The sequence below is a fragment of the Mustela nigripes genome, chromosome X (assembly GCF_022355385.1).
Source record: "Mustela nigripes isolate SB6536 chromosome X, MUSNIG.SB6536, whole genome shotgun sequence".
NCBI lineage: Eukaryota > Metazoa > Chordata > Mammalia > Carnivora > Mustelidae > Mustela > Mustela nigripes.
Window position 1 is genome coordinate 122,730,121 of NC_081575.1, and position 11,381 is coordinate 122,741,501.

Here is an 11,381-nt window from a genome sequence, read left to right on the forward strand (position 1 = left end):
GATGGATGGATGGATGGATGGATGGTTGGATGGATGGACAGATGATGGATGGATGGATGGATGGATGGTTGGATAGATATATGATAGAGGGATAGATAGATGGTGGATGGGTGGATGGAGAGATGATAGATAGATGGATGGGTGGGTAGATGGATGGATGGATAGATAGATGATACATGGATGAATGGATGGAGAGATAGATCGATGGATATAAATGGTAGACATGATAGGTGGATGGATGGATGGATGATGGATGAATGGATGGATGGATACATGATAGATAGATGGATGGATATAAGCATTGCCTCTATCATAGGACTCTTTCTCATGTACTTGTATCCTTTATTACAGTCCTATTTTGTGTATGAAAATGGGGGCAGGTGTGCAAGGACAAGGAGGAACATTCACATGAGAATTACTGTGAAAGAGACAGGCGTGTCATCACCCAACAATACAGCTTCACCCAGGGCTCCATAATTCCTGGAGCTACAAGCAAGGAGCTCAGCCTTGCAAAAGAGGTCATCCTTCAAGGACATTCTAATCCTGGGATCTTCCAAGCCCTCCCCCTGCAGAGCAATCTCTGCAAACAGACCCTTCTCTGTGGGGATCGTATTTTGCCTTTAAGGCAATTCTGCAGTCTCCATGTGATATCTGGGCTGCTGCTGAAGACCGTAAAATACGACTCCAGGAATTCACGAACGCCCCATAGACACACAGTTCCATGTTCCATCAGAGTGCCCAAATAACTCAAAACCCAAAAACACAGTGACCTGGTTTCAGGGCAGCTGAAAAGTAGGTTTCTTGAGAGGCGCTAAACCCGGGCGGTGTACAAATCACTTGACGGATTTGTTCCTTCAGCTACAAAAAGAACCACCAGCTCCCACGAGAAGGAGTGAGAAGCTGTATGTCTGGGTCCAGAACCTCCATGTGCCACCGAGCCTTCAGGACGTGGCTTCTCTTAGCTGACACTGGGGAAAAAACAACAGGAGGCCAGCTGCCTTCCTTCATCACCAGCGTCCTTCCACAGACCTGCCTTGAAGCAACAGGGAATCCCCACCGAAACAGCGTCTACCCACCTTCCTTTAATTTCTGAATTTGCAAAGAATTTTTGAAGCCGTGAACTCGTAAGATGGTTATCTGCCAAGCACGAGCCTCAAATCCCAATTCGGACATGCACGGACCACGGAGAGAGAAAAACAAACAAACAAACAAAAAACCAAATGCAATAGGGGCTTCGAAGATGGATCCTTAGATAGGATTTTGCCCCTGGGGAGTGTTCAGAAAACTCTAATTCAAGAAAGTCTTTGGAAAGGATCAGGTTTGCATCTTATGCTGCCTGAAACGTGGGTCTTGCCCCCTGAGGAAGGAAGGTGCTCCCTTGTGAATAGAAAACAAACAAATATGGCCTAAAATCCAGAAGTTCCCAAATAGAGATATAGGGCTAGGGAGGAGCCAAGCTATTTACATAGGACAGTGCTTGCTGATACAAGCAGAGGTGTGCTCTGTTCCCCCTTTTTTTTAAATGTCAGAGGCAGAGGCCAATGATGGGGAGGTAGGAAAGCCACAAAATTTAAGGACTGTCCAAGAGGCATTTTTGAAGGCAACGGCTCTCGTATTTTGGAGCACAGCCAGCCAATACCCCTCTGAGTCGAACAAAGGTCGGAAAGGTTTCCACCTCCCCGGGCATGAATGAGTCAGTGTTCACAGCGTGAGTCCTCCAGGCTCCTTCTGGCACGGTTCCATTGTATAATGAAGAACAGAAGTTCTGTAGAAACTGGGGACGACCGTCGCCCCGGGACGCCAGCGACTGACCCGTCTGTTCTCTCTGGACAACCGAACTTGCTTCTGCCACCTCCGGGCTGTGGCTTTGAAGAGTGAATCAGTTCCGGACGTACGTGCGTGCAGTGATCCAGCAGGCCTGGGGACTCACAGACTGTGAGTGCCGCCGGCCGGTAAGGAGAGGCCGCTCCCTGATGTGCACAACCAGCCGTTCACTTCCAAACTCCAACCTCCAACCTCCAGCCATTCAGGTAAGCGGCTCTCCTGGGGCTCTTGGCAGGGTGGTCCATGCCTATCCAGGGATGCTGGGCAGCTGTCCCAGAAGCACGCCGTGTTGCAGGGCACACCATGTCCTCGGAGGCAGTCTCTGGCAATCTTGCAGAAGCGATTTTGCAAAAAAGGAACGAAAAAAGAAAGAAAGAAAAGAAAAGAAAAAACATCAGGACATATTTCCAACCCCCTCTTCCCTGGGGTGATTTCAAAAACCAATGCAGATCAGAATGAACTAGACACAGAATCCAGAGCCCGGGGAAATGGAACGATCCTAGATTCCTACAGGTCTCAGACGTGGGGACAGGATGTGGGAGGAATCCTGGAGATGGGAAACTGAGCTAGATCCCGGAAGGGGGCTCATGCCGAGTGGCAACGGCAGGCGTGTTGCCCTGAGGCTCGAGGACAGCCAGGAAGCAGGAGTGCTGTCTGGTCCTCGCCTGGAAGTCGGTCAAAGCCTACATTACGCCTTGCATCCTGTTTTCCCTTTTTTTTTTTTTTTTTAAAAACTGGCATCTCACAGACCGAAAACCTTGTATTAGTTTGACAGATACAGCTTGTGCGTTTGAGACATGCCGAAATTGCTTTGCAATTATGACACAGGTCCTAGCGAATTTCTCCAGGATGTCACATATTTACCATTCCTTTTTTTTTTTTTTTTTTTTTTTTTTGCTTTGAGAAAGATTAAGATCTGGTCTAGGGGCCACGTTGAGCACCGTGGGCTACGAGCGCTATGTTGTGCATTGGATTGCCAGAACGTACCCCTCTTCTGGTTGCAGGGTAGTCCCTTAAACCTCACCTCTCCAAGCCCCTCCAACTCAGACCCCTGGAAGCCACCGCGCTACTCTCTGCTTTCACTCCACTGTGTTTTCTTAAAGTTTTCTCTGCTAACAGGATGCCAATCTGAAGAAAAAAGTAGGCAGCATTCCATAAACCGCGGAGTTCATTTCCAAATATATATAGATACACACTTCCTTATGTAGCTAAATATACAGAACATATCATTTAGAAGCTAGACCCATATTTGGCATTAAGGAAACCTCATATGGGTTTTCAGTTACCGTTGGCTCTCAGACATGGACTGTCAATGATAACCACATATGACGGCTACAACCAGCCTCCTTCCCCCAGAAAAGTCAGAAGTATCCCCTCATAGGTTTTTTCTGGCAAAACCCCAAAATTTTACATATAAATAGATAAAATGCCTGTCCCAGCTGCCCATAACGACCATGTCTACTTTATACTCTAGTGTATATTTTATATTTTTAAATGCTACAGACACGTTATATATTACCATGGAATAATGTATATTTTCTGTATGTGTGTATCACCATATGATGTATAATGTGTTATCTAGTTTATAAGTATACGTAAATAAAAATATTTATACAGACCCCCTAAGACGTCATGATTTAAGATCTGTAGCCCAAAGCCATAAGCTGAACCAAACTAAGAGTGGGTTGCACGAGGACAGTATGAAAAGAAAACATTTCCAGCTCCCATCCTCTGCTCGTTCTGAGACACGTTGCTCAAAACCATCTATCTGTAAAAGCAAGTCAGGTAGACAGAATTCCCAACATCCTAGTTCTGCGTCAGAAGAGGGGAGTGGTTTTACCAACAATGCACACTCTAGGAGCTTCAAGCTCTAGGACCTTCTGGAAAGGCAAACTTATGGAGACACTGAAAGATCAGTCGTTGCTGGGGTCTGGGGCCAAGGAGGGATGAACAGGGGCAGCACTGGGGGTTTTAGGGCTATGAAACCACTCTGTAGGACACTATAATGGTGCGTCCATATCATTATACATTTGCCCAAACCCATAGAATGGGCACCACCAAGAGGAAACCCTAATGTGAGCTAAATACTTTGGATGCTAGAGAAAGCACATAGCTACCATCCCAAAGGGTGACATCATTCACCCTCCAGAAGCAAACCAAGATGGTGGGAAGTTGGTGGCTCACACCTTAGGAAAATCCTTCCTGGAAGTTATCGCCCTCGCCCCGCAAGGACGACAAGAAGCCTGGTTCGGATGCATCTTCTCTCTCTTTCTGCAAGTCTACACACTTATATACGCTTACATGACCAATCAGCGAGCAGGGGACAGGAGGGAGCGAATCAGGCTGTGCACCTAAACGAACAACTTCGCTAGCAACCAATGCTGTTTACTTCCTCTTTGGGCGTTCCGCTTAGTCTCACGAGGCAATCCTCACCTGGCAACTAGCCAGGCGCCATCTTTTAATGGCGGAGGCCGCCCTGGCCAGGGGCCTGCCCCCGACAGGAAGTGAAGCAAATAAACAGCGATGGCTTGGTGCTAGACATGGCCCAGTGGTGGAACCCATCAGGTTTTATCACACGTGGAAACTTCCCTATGCTGGATGTGCTGTTTACACACAGCCCACAAAGGAACCTATCCTATGAGGTCTATTTCTGCACAAGCTTTGCCCTATTCCTGCTGCACATAACAGCCATCTGGTTGACCAGAGGCTCATTGCCTTGTCCTTGAGGTGAAGCAAATACTGTGTGCAAAAGTGTGAGAAGTCACCTGAGATGGCTAGGAAGTTTGGAAAGATGCCCGTACCACCTGTGGCCAAAGACTGAGGTCCACAGAATGTGAAGGAGGCATAAAGTTCAGGCTGCACTTGAAGGACACAGAGCCCACTGGCCTCTCTCGGGAACAGCTTACATGGGGTAAGGTGGTGCTCATGGGAGGGCTGGATGCCTCCCAGGCTCAGAAGCATCCCCCACCGTGGAAGCCAACATCACTTCAAACAACTCGTGAGTAGGTCTTCAAGGTCACTGCAAGGGCTGAGCTGATCAAGGTCATTCATCCACAGAAATCCAAAGTTGGCTTTCCCCTAATGTCTGAGCCAGGGGTTGGGGAGTGGGATGGGGAGTTCATATTTAAAGGGGACAGAGTTTCAGTTGGGACAGATCAGATCACCTGGGCAAAAAACAAAACAAAACAAAACAAAACAGAAAAACCCAAATCCATATCATTCGGCCCTCGGAAGTCATACATTCTACATTCTTAACATGGTGTTCAGCATCTTAAAAGCCTTTTTAATGGGGGAAGGCCATTCTTTTTATGAGTTTTTGGTCATTGTTTTAAGGTTTTGTTGATATCATCCGAGAGAATCAAAGTCTCCCTTTTGCTAAATACTTAGTATTTTATGGATGGAATTAGTGCATGTCTGCTGCCTTTGTTATGATAGACCTCCTTTATTTCTTCCAGGCAATAAAAGTCAGGAGAGAACATGTTACCTCGGGACCACTCTTGGTAAGACAGGATTACATGCGATGCTTAATCTTCTGTTTCTGCTTCTACATTTCTTTTTGTCCCTTTGTCAGGGTGCATGGACAAAGTGGTCTTGTTCACCTAGTCACTGATGGTGCATCTGCGGCAGTGATCGTGGGACTCGGGATTCCTATCAATGATCCACACCCCCCATCTGGGATCTTCTGAAGGAAGTCTGCTTCCCTATTCCCAAACCCAGTTGTCTGGTTTTCCAGGGAGTCCATATTGCAGATCTTTGGCGACTCAGATCTCGCCATTAGTCCATGGCACTGGGGACGACAGCACTCTTGTCCTGCTGTGTATGCATGAGCCCAAGGTGGCTTCCATATAAAGAGAGAGGAGGGGCTCCATGGACGCCATGGTTATGGGGTTATGATAGTGATGATGGTGGGAAAGCCCCCAAGCTCCATGGCAATTCTTCTCCTGATGTGCCACCACCAAGTGTCTCTGCTCTGGGCTGGAACCTCAAAAAGACCCACTTCCCATCATGAAAAAAGTCAGTCACATTTGTGCTAGAATATATGGAGACTTTTAGTAGACTCAGAATCAACAGCTGGTATTGGTAAGCCCTTGCCCTGACTTTTCTTCTCTGTCTTGCTCTGGTCAGTGGTCCAACTGCCTACCAAGCACCACAGATACCCAAGTTCAACATGGTTGACTTATTTAAGGAAAAATTAAAAGGCAAAGGGGAAGGAGCTGTAGGCATTCTAGGGACCTGATCCATGCCTAATAAGAAACCAAATAAGGTTTTTTCTTAATCATGGGTGTGATGACCTAACAACAGTCTCTAGGGCTTAAAATGGCAAAAAATGTTGACGGTTGAAATAAAACCATCAAGAGCTTGAGTTGTGTTCAACTAAGAAAAAGTCAAATGCCCAAGAATGTACTTAACTATTCTACAATGTGATGCTAATATCAAAGTCCCCTAAAATGTGAACTTGCCTAAAAAAGTCCCACCTATGGAAGTCACGTACAAGACATGGGATAGCAGAGTTAAGCGTCCATCGGCACCTTGTCTTTCAGGAGCTGGCTGGCTGTGACGGTCGGCATGCTTCTAGGTGTGAGGCCCTCAGCTTGCAGGGATTTATCTGGTGGGCGTCCAAACATCCTTCTTCTGATGGCAGATGATTTTGGCATTGGCGACATTGGCTGCTATGGGAACAAGACCATCAGGCAAGGATTCTGAGAGTCATTCATCTGGGACCCCAGTGAAGACCCCACTGACAATGGATCTAACTCTCCATATGTGCTATCCGAACTTCGATGGGATTCTGCACACACTTCCTTTCATGGCCCCTAACCCTTCCTACTTCCCACCCCAGTGCTAACCCCAGCTCAGATTCTTCCTATCTGTGACTTTTAGACGTGTTTTCACCAGCAGAGTCCAAGACGGACAGTGTTTAAAAATCGTTGGTGTTGCATCAGAGTCAATGACCCAAGTCTCCTCATGCTCCTCTTCCACCCATCAGCCCAACTCCATCTATTCATGCATGACTTCAGTGCTCCCTGCTGAAAAGCTCTGCTTCTGACAAATCCATGTCCCCTATCATCACCAGATATGACATGCTTATCTGCCATTGCTGGCCCATCTCTCTAAGAAGGAGCTCATCCCATCGCCTCAATCACTAATTGACCTTGGAGACCCAGCTTAGGCAACACCATGAACCTGCCCCTGAATTGCACCCTCACTACAATATGTTGGGGCTGAGAAGTACAATTTTCATGAGTCCCATTAAAGAAGGCACCCCAGATTCTCAGTTCTGGATTTCCCATTACGTGCCTCTCTGTACCATTAGCATGTTGCAGAAACTTAGTAAACAATACTGAACTGATGTTATGTTACTTCAGTGGTACAGATGACATTTGAAGTTCTTGCCACTGCCTTTTGGTCATTCCCAAGAACACCTGGATGGGTAAAAGGATGATGGGCTGATTTTCTTTCTTTTTAGAAATTTAAATTCAGTTAATTAACATATAATGCCTTATTGGTTTCTGAGGCAGAGCTCAGTGATTCATCAGTCTTATCTAATACCCAGTGCTCATCACATCACGTTCCCTCCTTAACGCCCATCACCCAGTCACCCCATCTTCCCACCACCTCCCCAGCAACCCTCAGTCTGTTTCGTATACTTAAGTGTCTCTAATGGTTTGTCTTCTGTTCTTATTTCATCTTGTTTTATTTTTTCCTTCCTTTTCCTCTGATCCTTTGTTTTATTTCTTAAGTTGCATATATGAGAGAGATCATATAATAGTTGTCTTTCTCTCATTGGCTTATCTGGCTTAGCATAATACACTCTAGTTCCATCCACGTCATTGCAAATGGCAAGATTTCATTCTTTTTGATGGCTGAGTAATATTCCACTGTGTATAGACCATATCTTCTTTATCCATTCGTCTGTTAGTGAACATCTGGGCTCTTTCCATAGCTTGGCTATTGTGGACATTGATGAGATGAATTTCTGTTAAATAGGTTGATATGCTTGTAGGAAACCGTATGTGTTTGTTTGTTAAGAAATAACACTGTTGATGTTTCCCTCTGTAGGACTCCAAATATTGACCGCCTTGCAGAGGACGGTGTGATGCTTACCCAGCATGTGGCAGCTGCATCAGTGTGCACCCCAAGCAGGGCTGCTTTCCTAACGGGCAGATACCCTCTCAGATCAGGTTTGTCCTCTTTCACGTCTAACCGTGGCTCTGGAAAAGAACATGATCCCTATATTAGAGATACTAAAGCCTGGGTCCACTGCTAGAGATACTAAAGCATGGGGAGAAAATAATGTAACCCCTCCATGTTTTTACCAGATTAGACCCGGTAAGAGCCATAGAGCCCTGTAGGTAATGAGGTGACCCAGGCAGAGGGATTTGAGTAGGGAGTGGACCAAAAGTTTGAAGTCTGTGTGATGTCTTTGGCATCCTTCTGCCCTTTGACCCTAAAGATAAGGAACCTGCCTATCAAGGGTTATCTCCTTTAGTAAAGCCAACTGATTGTAGATGTTAACCATTTCTTTAAAAACCTTCACAGAAACACCTAAACTAGTGGACTAGCGTCTGAATAACCGGGGACTAGTGTTTGAATAACTGAGGACTGGCCTGGCCATGTGACTCTCACAGACTCTCCCATATATGGGTCCCTGGTTTCTTCTCACGCCTCCAGGGAAGACAGAATTCTGGCTAATGTAAATTTATGTTCCACTACTCTTCGCTCAACCAGATGTATGCTCAAAGCTTTGGAAAATCTCAGAATGAATTCTCCAAGTTCCCAAATGATGATGGTTGAGATATGATCAGTCTTGGAGCCAAGTAGATCTTCTCAGATCTTCCTAGTGAAGACTGAGCTGCATTCATAAAATCAGTCTAGGAGGTACAGAACGTCTTTCAAGTTAGTGGTTCTTGACTGTATACTGCAGAGCTTTAGAAAAATATTTAACCTATGTTTTTTAAACACTTGAATAATTGAGTGAATTGAGTTGAATAAGTTATCAGGGTCAGTGCGAATTATATCCATGCCTCCCTACTTTGTTAGCATACATGGATCATCTGGGGTATCTTGTAACCATTCCAAATCCCAAATTCCACCCCCAACCAATTAGAATCACAATCTCTGGGGAGGCACAATCTCTGATTGGCTCAGTTGGCCAAGCATCTGACTCTTGGTTTCAGCTCAGGTCACAATCTCAGGGTCGTGTGATTGAGCTCCGCCTTGGGCCCCACTTTCTGTCTGGAGTCTGCATGACAGTCTCTCTTTCTCCATCAACCCTCTGCCTCTCTCCCAGCTTGCACTCTCTCTCCCTAAAGTAATTAATTAATTGATTGATTGATTAAAACCTTAAAATAAAATCACAAGCTATGGATTGACAACCAGGTTTCAGAATATTTTCAAGCTCCCCAAATGATTCCAAAGTCCAGACAAGTTTGAAAACCTCTGGATCATATCAACAGTCTGGTGCAATTATAAAACCTTTTTAAATTCTCTTTCCTTTTTCACTTAATCCTCTATGTGTTTATAACCTTCACATAACAGGACAACAGTTCTTCTTGCTAAGTTTCCAATTAATGTTTCACAGCATATTTTAAATGAAAAAAAAAATCAACATTATTATTGTCAGTATCATTATTATTAACGTGTCGTTGTCGGATGGTAACGTTTCTTTGAAAATGGTTCCCAAAGGTATGGTTTCCAGCAATGGTTATCGTGTTGTTCAGTGGACCGGAGCATCTGGAGGGCTCCCAACCAATGAGACAACTTTTGCAAAAATATTAAAAGACAGAGGATATGCCACTGGGCTAATAGGTATGTATATTTTGAAAGCATTAAGTACATTTCCTTTATATGGAGAGTGTAGTCAACCAAAAACCTGGGGAATGAAATGGTTTTGATGTAGTGGGATTGTCCACCAGGCAGAAAGCTCCACGAGTGCAGGAATGACCTGAGTACCCGGACTGCGTTGTGTGAAGTAGATGCTGAAGATATATATGTTTAATGAAATACCTGGCATTTCATAGTATTTGCTGATGCACCATGATAAAAAAAAAAAAAAAGTGGGGGGGGACATTTTTTCCTAATATCAACGAGCTATTAACAATTTCCATAATGTTTTCCTTAAATTTCCAGAAATTCCTTAAATTCTGCACAGAAATGGGACTGTAGGGCTTAGTACTTCTCTGCTTCCATAAATAGCGTGCTTATCTTTCTAGATGTCAATAAACCGTGTCATGTACAAACTGAAACACAATGAAGCATAGTAGTTTCTTGAGAGGGGACCACGCTGTCATTGTTGCCATCATGCTATAGTGTAATTTTTATTAAACTGTGCCACTTACTCATCGTAAACAGCAAGACTAGCTGATACACTGAATATTCAATCCAATAGACTTATTATAATTTTTTTGAGATAGAAGTCTATTCTCACGGAATACTCCTTGGAAAATCTCATGAGGTTTTCTGGATGAGAGATGGCCATTTGGGGTCGTGGGAAGACACGAAGGTTTCTATCAACGCTTTAATAGTGACGGGGAGAAGATAAGCATCTGCATCTGCGATTGATTGAACTTGAAAGCTGTGCTCTGTAGAACCTCTAACCTACCATGACCCTGACTACCATTACAGTGGTTTAACAAGGAAAGGGACAGTTCCAAAGTCAGGAAATTGTTTACCAACACTGAGAACAGCAGATCGTTTTCTAGAACAATGTGAGCCCTCTGTGCCTTCCTTATTGCTCTGACACAGACCTTTGCAAATTTAGCTACAGTAGACTGAATAACAATCACCAAAGATATCACACCCTACATGCCAGAAGCTAAAAAAAAAAATTACCTTATATGGGGAAATGGTCTTTATAGATGTGGTTAAATGAAGGACCTTGAGATGAGGAGATTTTCCTGGATTACCCAGGGGAACTTTATATGCAAGGTCAAGACTCCTTTTATGACAGACATAGACGTCAAAAAATGGTCAGAAGACATGAACAGACACGTCTCCAAAGAAGACAAACAAATGGCCAACAGACACATGACAAAATGTTCACCATCACTAGCATCAGGGAGATTCATATCAAAACCACATTGAGATATCACCTTACACCAGTTAGAATGGCCAAAATCAATGAGACAGTAAACAACATGTGTTGGAGAGGATGTGGAGAACGGGGAACCCTCTTACACTGTTGGTGGGAATGCAAGTTGGTGCAGCCTCTTTGGAGAACAGTGTGGAGATTCCTCAAGAAATTAAAAATAGAACTTCCCTATGACCTTGCAATTGCATGACTGGGTATTTACTCCAAAGATACAGATGGAGTGAAAAGAAGGTCCATCTGTACCCCAATGTTTATAGCAGCAATGGCCAAGGTCGCCAAACTGTGGAAAGAACCAAGATGCCCTTCAACGGACGAATGGATAAGGAAGATGCGGTCCATATACACAATGGAGTATTATACCTCCATCAGAAAGGACGAATACCCAACTTTTGTAGCAACATGGATGGGACTGGAAGAGATTCTGCTTGACTTATTTCACTCAGCAGAATCTCTTCCAGTCCCATCC

At 44.6% G+C, this 11,381-nt stretch overlaps 1 protein-coding gene and 1 long non-coding RNA gene across 7 annotated transcripts in view; one reads left to right on the plus strand and one right to left on the minus strand.

Annotated features, from left to right (window-relative positions):
• The first annotated feature begins 1,941 nt into the window (after positions 1 to 1,941).
• ARSL (arylsulfatase L) overlaps positions 1,942 to 11,381 on the plus strand; it is a 21,287-nt gene continuing 11,847 nt past the window's right edge. The window contains exons 1-5 of one of the 2 annotated variants that reach the window (XM_059385688.1): positions 1,942 to 2,030; positions 5,280 to 5,324; positions 6,366 to 6,515; positions 7,885 to 8,006; positions 9,511 to 9,633. In XM_059385688.1, the coding sequence (XP_059241671.1) occupies positions 5,302 to 5,324; positions 6,366 to 6,515; positions 7,885 to 8,006; positions 9,511 to 9,633 (418 nt within the window). In that variant the 5' untranslated portion in view covers positions 1,942 to 2,030; positions 5,280 to 5,301. The remainder of the gene's footprint in view (positions 2,031 to 5,279; positions 5,325 to 6,365; positions 6,516 to 7,884; positions 8,007 to 9,510; positions 9,634 to 11,381) is intronic. The other variant, XM_059385689.1, reaches the window with a different exon arrangement.
• LOC132007511 (uncharacterized) overlaps positions 2,028 to 11,381 on the minus strand; it is a 24,090-nt gene continuing 14,736 nt past the window's right edge. For 4 of the 5 annotated variants that reach the window (XR_009401380.1, XR_009401376.1, XR_009401378.1 and 1 more), the window contains 3 exons: positions 7,930 to 8,036; positions 6,354 to 6,494; positions 2,028 to 2,154 (listed from right to left, as the gene is read on the minus strand). This is a non-coding gene — a long non-coding RNA (uncharacterized LOC132007511). Of the gene's footprint in view, positions 2,155 to 2,848; positions 2,953 to 6,353; positions 6,495 to 7,929; positions 8,037 to 11,381 lie in introns of all 5 variants that reach the window. The other variant, XR_009401377.1, reaches the window with a different exon arrangement.